Genomic DNA, 17068 nt, shown 5'->3' with positions numbered 1-17068 from the left:
CTTATAAGGTAGCAGAATATTAACCCTAGATTAACTGTAGGGTTAATCTAGGCACATAACTAAGAAGGGGAAAATTGGCTTGACCAAAATCTGTGTTATATATGTGAGATTATCTGTCTATCTATGATTTTGATAAGGTGATATATATATCACCTTATCAAAATCTTATAAAGTTAGGACAAAACATTATCAGTTAGCATCAATTTCAGCATTACGGTATGGGGGTTAGCTACTCCTTACTCATTTGGGTCATGACAAAGTTCTCAATAAAAATGAGAGCAGGAAGTCCAGCCTAGCAAGAGCCTAAGATGCGGTTTTGACGCTGAACTTAACCTGCAGACTGATAGAGATGTGGCTGCCCTCAATTTAGTCATTTGTCCTATAAGAGAATTGGACTAGGTGAGCTGGGGATGAGTCTCCCTCAGACTTTTGGATAAGCTGCTCAGTGTCTCTGGGTTTTTTGCCACAAGTGTAGCAATAGCAGTCAGAGAACCAAGAAGTTATAGAAATTTTATCAAATTCTTGGGAAGTACAAAGTACTATGCACATACCTGGAAATAGTACTGACTGCTAAAGTAAGAGAGTGGTTCCCACAGCCTGGTCTCCAAGACGTGTTGTTTTTATTGCTTCAAAGGCCTAATGGAATTCTTCTATGTGGCTATATTGAGGTCGCCCAGGATGACTTTTGACTGGAATAGTATAAATTTAGAGTGATAGCTTTGGGAAACCCATGCTATTTAGAGGTCCTGACTGGTATATATACAATATAAGTCTTTGATTAATGAGAAATAGACTGAATTATTAAGTTAGTAAATACAGTCTTCCCAATAGGTAAAATATTTTAAAAATATGAATTCCCAGTGAAAGAAAGAAAGAAAATAATTGAATTTCACAATCTCTTATCTAAAACTCTCAGAGCCAGACTTGTTTTAGAATTCAGAAAATCTTTGGATTTTAGAAATGTACTAGTTTGCCTAGACCATGTATTAAGTAACCTATTCAGTGAGGTCTTGATCAGCACCCTTTAATTAAGCACATTTAAGTATAGGAATTAAGATTCCTATAATTAGAATCTAGGAAAATGGTACAGATGAACTTATTTGCAAAGCAGAAATAGAGTCACAGATGTAGAAAACAAACTTATGGCTACCAAGGGGGGAAGCGGGGGTGGGATGAATTGGGAGATTGGGACTGACATATGTACACTACTATGTATAAAATAGATAACTAATGAGAACCTACTGTATAGCACTGGGAACTCTACTCAATGCTCTGTGGTGAGCTAAATGGGAAGGGAATCTAAAAAGAGTGGAGATAGATAGATAGATAGATAGATAGATAGATAACTCATTCACTTTGTTGTACAGCAGAAACTAACACAACATTGTAAAGCAACTATACTCCAATAAAAATGAATTTAAAAAAAGATTCCTATAATTAAACATGTGAATAAGTCACACTGACTATTCAGTGAGATTAAAGAAAGATTAAGTGGCCTCATAACAGTTCAGATTGAGTTTTGTTGCCAAATTAGTTTGACATGAACTTACGAAAACCTAACAAAGCTTTTTTGGATTTCTAAACTGTGACTAACGGGCTTTGGATGGACCTGATTAAGTAACCAATTATTGAGCAATTACTGTGTACCAGCTTTAAGATATTGCCATTTGCACTAACCTTTGTAAACAACCTGTCAAAGTAGACATCGTTATCCATAATTTACAAATCAAGAAAGAAGGCTCAAGCACAGGTTAGTGAGCAGCCAGGGCACACTTATAAGTATATGGCAGAGCTGCAGTTTGGACCCAGCTCCTTCTGGCCCCAAAGACAAAAGACAGTGTTGTTTCCTCATTGCTTGGTCAAGACCTTTGGTTAGAGTGAGTGTCCATCCCTGTTGCCTTCATAATTAAATAATAATAATAATGCCTTGAAAATATAGAGTTTCTCTGCTTACTCTGCAGCCTCTCTGGGGAAGTTCACCCAATAATCATTTATAAACTAAAGACACCCCGATGGATCTTGACCCCATTTGTGAGCATCACACTTAGATAGTAAACTTACTGTTGGACATTTCCAACAGTAAGTTGACTAATCACTGAGACAACAGTCAGTTGTCTCACTGACCCAGCGAACTCCAAATGGAACTAATCATCTTTCTTCTCAGCCCTGCTCCTTTTAGAATCCCTTATTCTACTATCTCAGTTACCCCTAAGCCAAAATCCACCCACTTCCCTCCCTTTCCAACTCTGTGAATCACTAAGTCCTGCGAGGATACTGCTGGAGACCAGCACTGAGGAAGCTGGGGGTTTTAAAGTGCAGTAATTCAATTTACCGATAAGAAATTTCAGATCCTTTCACCATTCCCAGATAGGATGTATAAAATGAAGGTTCTGACCAACTGTGGATAGCCAAGGTAGCCTTAAATCCCATTTACCTGCTCAATAATAAACTACAAAATATTAAACCCTAAGATTTTACTTTGTATTCTAGACTGCTTTTGCTTTATATGTTATTAAGTCTGTTTCCTTTGATCTCAAAATAACCTGTATTTTAGCTGGTTTGGTGGGTGTGCTGTGATCTTGAGTAGCTAGATATCACGATTTCCAATAACAATGCCTCTAGCCAGTAACAATGCCTCTAGCCAGTAACTTTGGATGCTAAAGAGGTGAAGTAACCGCCACCTATATTTTTGTTTCCATCTTTAGGTAAAAGGCCAAACCTGAAGGTCCACATCAATACTACAAGTGACTCCATCCTCTTGAAGTTCCTGCGTCCAAATCCTAATGTAAAACTGGAAGGTTTTCTCCTGGGATATGGAAGCAACTTATCACCAAACCAGTACTTCCCTCTTCCTGCGGAAGGGAAATACACTGAGGCCGTGGTTGGTAAGATCTTTGGGTTTCAGGCATAGGAAGAAGAGGTAAAAGGTAATGGGTGTTATATGATACATAAATCTCGAAGCATCATTCTTTCTATACCCTCTGCCGAACGAAATGCCATAATTACAAAACATCTTCATAATTGTTGTAACCCATAGCACAATTTTTTACATTAACAAATATGTAATGCATACCCTGCTTATACTGCAGAAATAATCAACTTCATTGCCATTATACCTACAGTCCCTGACCACATAACTAAATTTTCACAGGGAAAAAAACTAGCTAAAATACCTTAAATCTCTGTAACATAGCTTGTTTATGTGGATTAATTTTCCTCCCTGCTATGTCTTTACTTTCTTCTGGTGGAAAATACCATCGACCGCTTTCTGGGTGTCTATTCATGCCAAGCTACCTTTAAAAAGAAAAGACAGTGTGTTACATTTAAAAATTTTTAGGGTATTTCAGACAAAAAGATTAAAGTTTGTATTTGTGTTATGAAATTTTACATTTCTTTGAAAATATTTTTAATCACATTAAAATGTAATTTGAGGATGTAGGTACCTTCAAGCCTTCTCCAGAAAAATTATTTGCAAATAGAAGGTTTTTAAAGGATAACATTTTTTTAAAAAGGGATCATCTATTTAAAATGCTGTCAAAGGCTTCCTGAATAGCCTAAGATGAGATTTATATTTTGATCCACTGCTAGGATTATTGCTAAACAGTCTTTTCATGAACTTCCAAAGTTTAATACTATAACTTGAACTACTGTAGACCAGATCTGACATTCATGCATATATGTAGCAATGTTGAAGATGAATCTATTTTGTCCTGCAGCCCTTTGTTCTCATTGAGAAGTCTCTGTTGTACTTTAAAATTAGGCAAGCGGGCTTCCCTGGTGGCACAGTGGTTGAGAGTCCGCCTGCTGATGCAGGGGACACGGGTTCGTGCCCTGGTCCGGGAAGATCCCACATGCTGCGGAGCGGCTAGGCCCGTGAGCCATGGCCGCTGAGCCTGCGCGTCCGGAGCCTGTGCTCCGCAACGGGAGAGGACACAACAGTGAGAGGCCCACGTACCGCAAAACATAAATAAATAAATAAATAAATAAATAAATAAAATTAGGCAAGAGAGTAACATTATTAATTATAAATGTCTGGACTGAATTTTACATAAGATAAGCACTTTAAAGCAGACACATTACAGTTTGTAACCCTTCAAAATTTGAGAATTAGGCACTTTGACAAATGTAACAACACTAACCTTGACCATATAAACCACAAGGAATTTAAAAATTTGCAAATATTTCCCCACCATATTCACCCTTCACTATAGAAAGTGACTGGAAGCTGTATACGTACCCCCAAACAAGCAGAAACAGATCTACTGCTCCTTTACTTGTTGAGCATTAGAAGTAATATTTTACTATGATAATTTTTTATCCTTGGTAATATAGATTGCAAATTTGGTCAGTAGTAAACATCCTTTCCCTATGATGTGGAAGGCATTCAATCCTAAAGTGATAGAAGTCAGATTGCTAATGAAAAATATGTGTAGAAAACTATAAAGAAAATTTCTAGCACAGATATACCAAGCTTTTACTAATTCAGTGATGAGGGATGATCAAATAGACTAGGTATCTTTTTATTTCTTTACAATTATTTTCATTCCTTAAAACTTTTTATTATGAAAAAATTCAAACATATAAGGAGAGGGAAACCTGTAATTACCCTCATGTCTCATCATACAACTTAAATACATAGCACTGTTTTGCTAATCTCTTTCCATGTATTCTTCACACACGCTATTTTTAGGGGTATTTAAAAGCATAACTAGATATCATATTTGAAAAATTTATGAACACCTCAGTATGCACCTGTAATAGATAAGAAATAATTTTAATAATGCCTTGCTTTTATCACATTATAACAATAATCCCATGATATTTTTTTTATACCTAGTCCATATTTAAATTTCTCTGGTGATCTTTAAAAATGCCTTCTTAGGGTTGTTTCTTTTTTGAATCAGGATCCTATATGTTCTACATGTTAGGTTTGGCTGTTAGGTCTCATTAGTCTCTTTTATTCCATAACAGTCCTCTCTCCCTTCCCTTTTTAAACGTCATTGATTTGCTGGAGAAATTGGATTATGCATCCTGGTTCACATTCTGTATTTAACTGACTGCTTCCATGTCTCTTTGAACTGGCTCCTCTATCCCTGACTTTCCTGTGAAAGATATTTAGATTTGGGTTAAGTATTTGGGAGGAAAGAATACTTTATAGATGGTATGGTTTATTTCCTAACAACTCCCAAAGAGTTACATAATGGCTGGTGTCATACTTAGTGATGTTAAAGCAGTTTGGTGTGTTTAGGTGGTCTCAGCCTGATCCCTCCATTATAAAATTCATCATCAAATTTTCACTTAATGGTTTTAGCATCTATCAATGCTCATTGCCCAGATGCATTATTTTATACAGAGGTTGTAAAATGGTAGTTTGGTAGTTTTACATTCTAGATAGAATCTAATTCTATCATTCCTTCTGTATTTTTTAGATGAAATTCTACATTAAAGAATTTTATTTACTTTTTCACGTTTCTTATCTAGTGTTTTAGGAAAGACAGGATAAATTCTCATTGTAATAAGTTGATGCCTGGAAATCTACAGTGGTGACCAATGATGTTGTTTGTTTTATAATCAGTAAGAATGCATTGGTTATTCTGCATTGATTTTTAGATATTTAATGATTTTTAATCAATATATCACTTATCCACCCCTTATGATTCTTTTCATTGTCTAGCTTAAATATGGTTGGTTGTTTAACTCTGGTTCACTATTAAACTGAACTTTTTAAAGTCAAAGTTTATGCCTTATTTGGTTATTCATAGCAGGATGACCTACATTGTGTAGATAGGTAATAAATATTGTGGCACTGAATGGAACAGAGTCAAGTCTCTGTAGAATATTTAGGCTGGAGGAGGCCATGAGAGATTGTCTAGTCTAGGCCCTTGTCATCAGGCTAATATATATCTAAACCATCCTAGAACAGATCACTGTGTACCTTAAAGATCTCTAAGCACAAAGCTTCCCAAACTTCTCCTGGAAGGCTATTGCAAGCAGCATTTTTAAAACTCTTACCTTATCCTTTAGATCAATGTGCTCTTTTTATTTATCTCCTTTCTCTTCTAGTATTCTTGTGGAAAAGGAAAAAAACATTCCTCTTAGATATTTCCTTTTCCATCTTTCTTTATGCCAAGGAATCTGTGTGCTTCTACTTTTATTACTTCAAAATGGACTTGCATTTCCAAATTAAATGTTATCCTCTGGTTGCTTAAATTGATTATTAACAGTCTTTTTTAATGATTATGATTGTAGTAATGGCTCTTAAATGATTAAACAGCTGTGTATTAGTTTTCAATTGCCACTATAACAAATTACCACGAACTTGGCGGCTTAAAACATCACAAATTTATTATCTTATAGTTCTGTATGTCAGAAGCCCAATGTGGGTCTCTCTAGGCTAAAGTCAAGGTTGTAGGCAGGGCTGCATTCCTTTCTGGAGGCTCTGAGAGGAGAACCTGTTTCCCTGCTTTTTTGCAGCTTCTAGAGGGGCCCACGTTCCTCTTCTACTTTCAAATCTAAAAAACAATACAAATGAATATATATATATATATATATATATATATATATATGTATATATATGTACACACAAAACAGAAAAAGACTCACAGATATAGAAAACAAACTAGTGGTTACCAAAGGGGAAAGGGAAGGGGGCAGGGGCAAGGGATTAAGAGATATGAACTACTATGTATAAAATAGAAAAGCAACAAAGATATATCATACAGCAGAGGAAATTATAGCCATTATTTTATAACTTTTGATGGAGTATAATCTGTAAGAATACTGAATCACTATGCTGTACACTTGAAAGTAATATAATATTGTAAATCAACTATACTTCAATAAAAAAAATCCAACAACATTGGGTCAAACATTGCTCACACCACATCACTCTGATCTCTTCTGCCTTCCCTCTTCCACTTTTAAGGAGCCTCATGATTATATTGAGCCCACCTGGATAATCCAGGCTACTCTCCACATTTTAAGGTCAGTGGATCAACAATCTTAATTGTATCTGCAACCTTAATTCTCCTGTGTCATGTAACCTAAGGTATTCACAGGTCCTGAAGATGAGGATGCGGGCAGTCTTTGAGGGCTATTATTCTGCCTGGCACAGACTGTATGTTTGAAATTTGTGTCTCTATTCTATTCCCTTTCTGCTACCAATTTACAGTATGGTCATTCTCAATTCTGTTCATCTGTAAAACAGTAATAAAGTCTATTTTTCACAGATGTGCTGTGGGCATGTTAGTGAATTCATGATCATAAAGTGATGAGTTGAAATCCCTTGGGTCCAAGTTGCAAGAGCAAAGAATTTTTATTTCTTTATGGAAAAAAAGTGTCACTTATAACCCCTCTTCTTACTTTATTCTGTAAGAGGATAGTAGTATTTCTTCAGTTGCACCAAACTATACCCAAATATTGTAACTTACTTTCGTTTTCGAAACAAATATTAAGTGTCACTTTGTTTGACTCATTCCACTTCTTGATGTGTTTAAAAGATCCCACCACTGAAGTGAGAAGCTGTTGATCATTCAGAAATATTGAAGTTAACGTTTAGTGATATGTGGACTAAGACTCCTACTAAATAATCATTTATAAGCATTTCTACATTTATTTTAATATCTATCTATCTAGTATTGACAGAGGTATTTTCAAAAGTCACTTGCTGGTCTTACATGTAAAAATAAAAACCATAAAATATTCCCTTTTGCTATTTTGGAAATTAAAATTCATATGAAATGTCTGTAAAACTTTTACTTCTGTAGAATCTTCTAAGATTTTTGTAGATTAATTGGAGCAGTAGAAAAAGTAGTATTTTCCCAGGTGACTATTAATAACCATTAATGGCCTTGAGTCCTGCAATGATGTGCTAAAATATGATTCTTATATAATAGATCTGCTAGTTTCCCATAACCTTTTTTCCCACATCATGAATGTTCTCATTTCTGACTTACACATTCAATTTTTGCTGTGTTACTTTTATGTTCAGCTGTTGGTAATTTTGCAAACATCCAAAAAAGGAAAAAAATGAGAATTTTTTGACATTGAATCTTTATAGACTCATACTTCATGATGTTCTCTTGACCTCTGAAAATACTTTAATCGACGTCACCTGGGAAGGAAAAAGTTACATTCCATCTGTTTTGTAGAGCAAGTTAAGGAGTTATTTTAGTATCCTTACTGCAAGAAAAGCTTAAATTGGAAAAAGGTCATATATATTTATCACTACCAGGAATTCTGACTTAAGGATTTGTCTTCCAACCAGGTGTTAGGACTTCAAAGGGATATAAGAGGGCAAATTGCTTAATCCTCATGTTCTCACAGCTGCTAACCTTTACATCCACCGCCCTAAGAGAGCAAGTTTCTCACACTGAGCCTCTCAGTTACTCGCCCTGGTTGCCATCTTGCTGGTAACCCTTCAGAGTGATTCCTGCTAGGGAGGAGGCGGACGCGATACCGATAGCCCTGAGGCGCTCTGCCCTGGAGAGATCCTGGACCAGAATGCTAATATCTACATTCTAGGAAAGATCCTTCTCTGCCTGGAGAGGCAGCACCATGTGGGGAAAGAATATGTATGTTTTCAGGGAGACGGACCTGGGTTCAAACTCAACACAACTACTTACTACGGAGTAGTTCTGGGTAAGTCATTGAACTTCTCTCAGTTTCATTTTTTTCATCTATAAAATAGAAAAATAATCATTCAGGAGTGTTGTGAAGACTATAAGTTATTTGTGAAGACTATAAATTATTATGATAAGACTAACATAAACCCTAGCACAGAGTAGGTATGTTTTATAATTTTTGTTAGTTGCTATTATAACAAACTGAGTGGTTTTAGATAATATACCTAACTTTCTGAGCTTTGTTTCAGTTGCTAATAATGAATGGACTAAATCACTGGTAAAGTTTTGGTCAGCTCTAAGATTTTAGCGCTCAGATTAAAAAACCTTAGTCTAAGTAATAGTCCTGTGCTTTCATTTTCTGTTTTGTTTGTTTATTGGAGGATGCAGTGTCAGTAAAATTGCAGAGGTAGCTTGTTTTAGCAGAGCTGTCAGTAACTGAAAAGAAGTAACCATACTACTGTCTATCGCAACTAAGAAGTGTTTTCTTGGAAAGGATAACTCCCCAAACTGATTAAGAAACCAAAGAAGCAAAAGCTAAGACAGTGACACAGCACTCTTGGCGCACACACAAGTGTCTTCCATAGTCACCATCTTTTAGTCCTAAAGGGGGGATTCCCTTTCAGTGCAATTGGCTGAATAGTGTTGTCAGGTGACTCTTATTAGAGTTTCACAGCCGTGGTCTCCAAAGGAGAAGGTGAATCTTCGCAAGAAACAGCTGAAAGGGTTTGGCATCCCTATATTTCACTTTTCTTGTCTCTGTCTTACAAAGCAATTTTTAGCAAGAACATGGCAAGAATTTTGACCTGTCCTACTAAATATAGATCAAAATAAGACCTTGCCACTGTTTCGTTTATTTTAACGGATGGTAGTTTTATCTTAACAAGTTCTTGTAATCATCAGTTTCTTACTCTGACATTTCTTGCTTGCTTTTATTTCACTGGGGAAGATTAATTAAAAAAATGTTTGAATAAAATTTATTTACAGTGATTCAGATATGAAAATTATATGCTTATAAGTGCAATTTATATTCCTCTATATTAACACCCCTTACAAGTTTTACCCTTAATTTTTACATTTGAATAGAAAGCAAGAGCAAATGCACAATTTTCTCTCATCCTTGCAGCCCTTAGAACTTCAGCTGTCCTTTTCCCTTCATCATAAAAATATTTAAGCATGCTCTATTCATTTTTATGGAAGTGGGATGAAATACAAAATAATAGATATTCTACTATTTATTACAGGGAAGGATAAATATTACCTAATGACAAAAAACGAGTGAATATTTATTGTAAGTGCCACAAGGAAGGTGATGGTGGATTCACTGAAGAAAAATTGGAGGTTGAAAATAACTGAAGGAACTATATAAGGAATTAATTAAGCTGAAAAATAACTAGTGAAAATGGGCAAGGTAAACTAACAGGAAGAAAAGATACAGTGTCAGCCATTGAAGCCAGCTCAGTTCTCCTCATCTCTGGCAGAATTAGCAAGAGACTGAGCCGAAAGAGCAAAATAGCCTCCTGCGGTGAATACAAGGTAGTCCCAAAATGCAGATGAAGGATATGATAGTTATGCAGGGGTAGGTAGTAGTATTAGTGCCCTTTTACACATAAGAAAACTGAACCTCTGAGAGTTTTAAGTAAACTTCCCAAAGTGCCTCAGATGGTAAATAGCACCAGGGTTTGAACCCAGGAAGTCTGGCTCAAGAACCTGAGCTCTGAAACACTGCACTCTACCGCCTCTCAAAACATAGGGAATTTTATCTGTTCTTCTACAGCGGAAAGTACACACAAGCCCCTGATTTGTTGCTTCTATAATGTCCTTTATTTTATTTACTTATTTTTTTCTTTTTATAATGTCCTTTAAGTAGTAAACAGACAAAAAGAAAGGCCATGTATCATGGAAGGAGCCATTGGCTACCTAACTCATTAAGGTTTAAATGAGTTAAAATATGTAAAGCAGTTCCTATGTCCCCAAAACTTGGTCTCTTCTACCCATACCACCAACATCATCTTTCTTTATTGTAAGCTGCCCTGTCAAGCCCTACTGCCCCTACTCTTCCTAAGGCCATATCTGGCCAAGGAAGGCAACATTTTTGTCTCTCTCCGTGAATATCCTAGAGGCTAAGCATTTTCTTTGACCATCATTCTTAATAAATTGCTATTTGTTTTTATTTTGGTGTGTCTAGTCTGTTCCCAGACTCTATACAAATAGAAAACTCCCAGGAGCTAAGGACCCTAGAAGCCTTAGATTTCTTTTTCAAGTCCAATGTTGTCATAATTTAGAAGCATGATGAATGAATGAATGGGTGAGAGTCAAGGGAGAGACCCAGGAAGTCTGAAACAGCTGTGGGTCACATTTAAGATGCTTTTTTCTCTTCTGTTTAAAACTATTTCTTACTTAGTTCTTTCTCTGGAAATGGTTTTATCACTGGGAAGTATTTGGCTTTAAATAGTCAAGATTAATCCAGATTTTTCATTAAAATAATAGGAATCTCAGAATCACTTTATTTTCCTCCAAGGTGCAAAATTTAGCAGAACTTGAGTAAGCTTCAAAGGGGAATTTTTAAAGAAATTGACCTAGTGGGTACCAATTTCTTAATAAATGTTATGCCACCACTGAAAAAATTCACCATGAGTTTATACCAGAAAAGCCTTGTTTGATAACATATGCCTATTTCACCTGTTTTAAGATAAAGATAACATCTTTTCAAAGTTCTATTTTTTATAAAAAAAGATAACATCTTTTCAAAGTTCTATTTTTTCTATCGGATTCAACTATAATGTTTCCATGGTCTTCCTGATCTCACCAAACAATAGATAAACTGTCTCCAAATTTATCATTTCTTGGAAATACAATAAAAGAAACTCAATATTCTTATATAAAGCACAACAATTTTTTTCAAAGGTATTGCACAGTGCACTGAGACCAAAATCTAACTTTAAAAAATTTATTCTTAATTATTTCTAGAAGGGTTCCCCAAAATAGCATATGGCCCTTTTGTCATGGGTCAAAAGTATACCCTGTCCCAGATTTATGGCAAGAGGCTTGTTGATGAGAAGTGGTCTTAGAAAGATAGCTGCCAATAGGAGGATAAATTAGAGGGTTATCTGGGACAGATCCTAGATAATGCTTAGACTTTATAATTTCCTTTACTTTTAGGAATGCATCTCAAAACCAAGGACTACAATCAAATCCTAGTTTCCTAACTACCCATATGTTATTTCCTTAAACATTTTACTTTCTCTGGACACAACACTCTGTCACATACTGATCCCGTCTGAAGTGCTATGCTGCGAGCGCCAGCATTTAGTCACATTCTGGTTTGGATTGTTCCATTTTCATGATTTTGTTTTTGTTTTCACTAGTCTTGTCTCACCAACCAAACAGCTGCTCAGGGTGAGAGCTGACTCTCACCATCCCTCGTGTACTCCATGATCAGGGTCAATAGATCTGTGCGTGTAGGAGATGACTCCCCAGAATTTGCTGGGAGTTTGCTGGGCAGGTCTCCCAGTCAACACAATAAAGTTCCTCTTTGCCTGGGGTAGAAATCTCTAGGAGAAAAAAAATGATGTAACTGGCTTACAGCGTTGACTCTACCCTATTTCTCAGGCCTGGTTATGGTTTACACCTGCTGTTCTGGCTTAATTATTAATGGTGCTTCCATTTCTCTCAAAAGTGTTCCAGTTTAGTTGAAAAATTATGTGCATAATACACACATGGGAGAAAGCCTTGAATTCTTAGCATCGTCCCCCAGTCTTTCATCACCTGATTCCAAGCTAATAGCTCAGCCTTTTCTCTGCCACTGGGGGTACTGCTCAAGGAGAAGAGGTTTGCCACAGGTTTGCCTGATGCATTTCATGAACGAGGCTGAGTGCATAGTAGCTGCTCACCAAATGCTGGAGTGGAAGTTTTCACCAACCCACGAGCTGATGCTTTAATGTCATTGGGCACCTACAACATGCTGGGCCAAGGGCTTTACAGAGATGGGTCATTGATTCCTCACAGCAACCCCTTGATGCAGCTACTATTAGCATCCTCTTCTTCCCAATGAAGACAGTAAATCCCTGAGAAGTGAAGGAGTCTGCAGGTGGCAGGCTGGCTCTAAAGCCCGTGCATTTGACTACCATGTCATAGTGCTTTCCCCATGGCGTCTAAGTGTTATGTAACCTTTGAACCCTACGTACAAACTCGTCTCCTGGGAATTATTCCTGACCCCTCAACCCCCCATGGTAATGCTGACTGAGCATTTAAAAAGAAAGAAAACACCTTGTCGATTTGAAGGCTCTGGTTTACCACCTAATAGTTAACATGATCTAGCTTTATTATTTGAAAGGAAAATATCCAAAGTCCCAACTTTTCAGTCATATTTCCTGTAGAGATAACATTAAAAACCTGATGCATTCACTGGAAAATGTGTGTGTGTGCAGGCTCTCCATCAAGAGCGAGCCCTTGCCAAACATTAAACAAGTTCACAGACAACACCCTACATTAAATTTCTCTGTGGGGTGCACATATAAAACACAGGCAAGGAAAAAACTACCAGCAATGAAGTCAACAGTTTTAATGTCTAACAGGTCTCTAAGCCAGGAAAGGATGGGTACTGGCTGTGACAGCAAGTGGTAGGAGAAAGAGTTCAAGTATTGGTTGCCAGGGTCAGGGAGAGAATTTGTCAGCGGTTGCAAGTGAGGCAGGGTTAGCTTGGGACAGTGGCTGAGTGAGAAGCTCCAGACTGAAAGCCAGGATGACAGGAAATGAGGAATTACCTAGTCCATCTGGGTTGTGGTCTGGATGCGGGGAGGGATTGGGGATGGAGGGGCAGGTCGAGTGTGGCTTCCTGGGCATGTGACCAGTGCACTCAGAGGAGCCCTGCAGTGAAGTTTAATGCTTTGCGGTCTTGGAAATTTTAGTAAGCTTACTTTTCAGTTTTATCTCATCAGTGAGGTGGGATGGGACAACTGGTGTGTGCGCTGAGGGCTTGGCACCTGGGCTCTTGTCTTTGTCTGCCACTCCCTCCCTTAATTTGCTTCTCAACTGCCTGGTCCCCCACCTGCTGCTGTAGGCCTTCCTCTTCCCATCTCCGCTTAGCAACTACTATTGCCCTCCACCTTCTGCAGGGACTTGGGTGTGGATGCAGGGAGGGTCTGGTGGGCACCTCCCCCCTTGGTGACATCCGGCAGGATGTGGTGGCAGCAGTCCCCGCACTGGCTGGCAGTGACACAGTGCGTTAGCTTCTTTCCCACCCCCATTCAGGTAGCTCTGTCCCAGGACTGAGGTTACAATCCCTTGGGGTCTATGGGTTCTGATGGAGGGCCTTTGGGAAAGGGAGACTGGCTTATTTTGCCCTGGGGGCTAAGGTGTGCGGTAAGGTGCTTTGATGCTGAGGCTGCCTCTGGTGGGAAAGGGTCCCACACAGTCAGGAGAGAGGGGATGGGGGGAGGTGAGGGTTTGCACGCCTCTGCAGGGCACAACATGAAATAGCCAGTAAATACCATGACAGGTCAAGACAGAGTCCATGAAAGAGAGAAAATGTTTTATATTTTGGTGTCTTTAATGTTACTTTTAAAATAGCAGATCCATCGTTTGATTTTTGCGTTGATTGGGGTCATAAACTTATGTAGTAAGCACCAGGCGAAGTGTGTATTTTCAGTAGCTTCGCCTCCCCAGCTCTCACCGAAATTATAGGAAAACTCTCAGGAAAAGTTTTCAGCAATGTCTTCCACATTGAAATCTGTCGTTGAAATTCTCCTCTGTTTGGAAAAAGGGTGCATCTTTCCTTCCAGACAGCAAACTGAAGAGTGAAGGAGTGTGGCAGAGCTTTCGGGGGTCCACCTTACAGTGTTTAGGAAAAGCCCCTTTGAACCTCTTCCTTCCACCTCCACCTTTTCCACGCCCTCTCTTCTCATCAAAGCTGGGTTGTCATCTCTTATTTAGAGGCTTCACTCTGCAGCACAGAGGTGAGGGGCTGCTTCTCACTGCTGCCATCTGTTCTGAACATACATACCAACATGAGCTTCATGTCAGCTCCCTTCTGTGGTCTATGACTGAACATTCTAGAATCCCACTAATGGCAGATGCTCCTAGTCATTTTTGCATTAGCAGTTGCTCTGCGGTCCAAGGTGGCTGCGCCTTTTATGGATTGTTTAACCTTCACCATTGTCCCACCCTGCTTGGGCGCCAGGGCCCTCAGGCTGCCTCTTAAGGGCTGAGAGAAACCAGAACTGTCTCGGAGCCCCAGGGCACAGCAGAATGCTTTGTCAAAATGGGCATTTGTTCATTTTCCGAGTGATTTTGTAATGTTTAACAGAAATAAGGCCTGAACAGTGATTAGTAGGATTTCCTTTAAAATTTGGCTTAAATTACTTTTCAGGTGAAAGGTAAGGATTATCCTTACACACAAAACCACATACTATTTATAAGAAAGAACTTCAAAGGAAAAAAATATCAATTCTACAGATAGGCTCCTCAAAGACGAATTCAGTGGTTGAAGTTTACCTGCTTTTCAAAAAATTATTTGCTGTTGCTGACAGCTATTTCCCAGACCTATACTTATTTTTCTTTTCTTTCTGCAAAGCCTCAAACTTCCTCCATCTTTACTCCAGCCCCAGGCAATAAAGGGGTAGAGAAAAAGATTCGTTCATTCTTTCAGAAAATGTTGTGCAATTACTGTGTTTCTAGGTTTAAAGGTACAGAAATGAACAAAATATGAACTGAATCTGGGCCAGATCCCACGTGATCCTCAGCCCACATCTTCCTGCAGAGGCTTAGAAATACTCTAAAAGGTGGAGGACTTCTATCTGTGATGCTATAGACGTTCATTTTTATGTACAGCTAAGGGCAGGGTACTAGTAATCTACTTAGTGATTTATTAAAAATTGCTAAACTTCTGTAGTCATAAATTCAGTAAGCATAGTAAATTTAGAGCAGAACTGGCACTACTTATAACTACTGTCTTCTATTTGGACTTCTGGCTTCCATGAGGCTTTGCAAAGCTATGACTTAGCAGGATTTCCCCAGTTTTCCAGAAAGATGCCCCATTAGTGTTTTTCCAAAAGGGACACTGAACGTCCTGAGAGGATGTCAGTGATATTCCTGAGTTGGTCAAGACTATCAAGGGCCACTGTTAGAGCTTGTTAATATGTAATTACTTTAGGGTTACTTAATTATTACAGATGTGTTTTGTGGTGAGCTTTGTTAACACTACCTTTGGACAGGATACATCTGTTGCCTCAGTGATATTTGAGCTTCTCTTTTTCTAGTAACCAGGCTTCAGAATGGATGTGGACTTCGGTTCAAATACAAATCATTTGGGCTTCCCTGGTGGCGCAGTGGTTGAGAGTCCGCCTGCCGATGTAGGGGACGCGGGTTCGTGCCCCGGTCCGGGAAGATCCCACATGCCGCGGAGCGGCTGGGCCCGTGAGCCATGGCCGCTGAGCCTGCGCGTCTGGAGCTTGTGCTCCGCAACAGGAGAGGCCACGGCAGTGGGAGGCCCGTGTACCGCAAATACAAATCATTTGTACCCCATTGCTGAAAGCAGTTTGCTGCTGTGGTGTCAATTTGTTATCCTTACTTGTCACCGGAATGTGAGAATGGGGGTGGGCACAGGGAGCAAGGTTGGTTACAGGACTGAAATTTACAACTGCTTAGAGTAGCCTTTCAAGCCATGAGTAGACAAGCAGCATTTTATGGTCTTTTTACCCTCCAACCCCCTCACCAGACTGCACCCCTCTCTCAGCGAGACTGCTGTCTTCCAGCCCTCCTTCATGGACCAGCAGGTGAGGGAACAGTGTCTGCAGCACGGGCAAGGCAGCTGACACAGAACTGCAGCACCAAGGGCCCCCCTGAAGCTCTGTTTGCTTACCCGCAAAGTGGCCGCACTTAAGATTGTGCTTTTTAAGAACTGAATAGTCCGCGAGTGGGACTCTCTGCCTGGGCTTAAAACAGAAGGAGGCTTTTCAAGGGTAATTTTCAAACAGACATTACTCAGTGTTGATGAAATAAGGCACAGGAGCTGTCTGCCAAATGTTAAAAGATAAAGGGAATACTTAAATCTGGATTGTACCCCTCAGGTCAGATTACAGCTAAGTGTGGCATGTGGATGCTTGCAGATGCAGAGAAAAACTAATGATTTTCTATATGGAGATTTCCATGACCATAGATTTTTTTTCAGGTTTTGTGGATGATGTTGTACTTAATAGGAGTCTTATGATATGCCACATTGATTGCCAATAAAATAGTTACCTGAGCTTATCAAATCCTAAAGTACCTTTAACTATAAATCGTACCACTATTTTATATAAATCATACCACTATTTTATATAAATCATACCACTATTTTATATAAATCATACCACTATTTTATATAAATCATACCACTATTTTATATAAATCATACCATTGTTTTATATAAATCTAAGAAAGAATAAAGCTGCTGATTAATGACACTG

At 38.6% G+C, this 17068-nt stretch overlaps 1 protein-coding gene across 3 annotated transcripts in view; it reads left to right on the top strand.

Annotated features, from left to right (window-relative positions):
* The window catches only part of ABI3BP (ABI family member 3 binding protein), a 262119-nt gene that overhangs the window by 60755 nt on the left and 184296 nt on the right, over nucleotides 1-17068 (top strand). For all 3 annotated transcript variants that reach the window (XM_029213847.1, XM_029213848.1, XM_029213849.1), the window contains exon 2: nucleotides 2706-2885. In XM_029213847.1, the coding sequence (XP_029069680.1) occupies nucleotides 2706-2885 (180 nt within the window). The remainder of the gene's footprint in view (nucleotides 1-2705; nucleotides 2886-17068) is intronic.

This window comes from Monodon monoceros, unplaced genomic scaffold (assembly GCF_005190385.1).
Source record: "Monodon monoceros isolate NGI ecotype Baffin Bay Population unplaced genomic scaffold, NGI_Narwhal_1 Super_Scaffold_11, whole genome shotgun sequence".
Classification (NCBI taxonomy): Eukaryota; Metazoa; Chordata; class Mammalia; order Artiodactyla; family Monodontidae; genus Monodon; species Monodon monoceros.
Note: the sequence above shows the minus strand (reverse complement) of the source record. Positions and strands in the feature narration are given on the sequence as shown.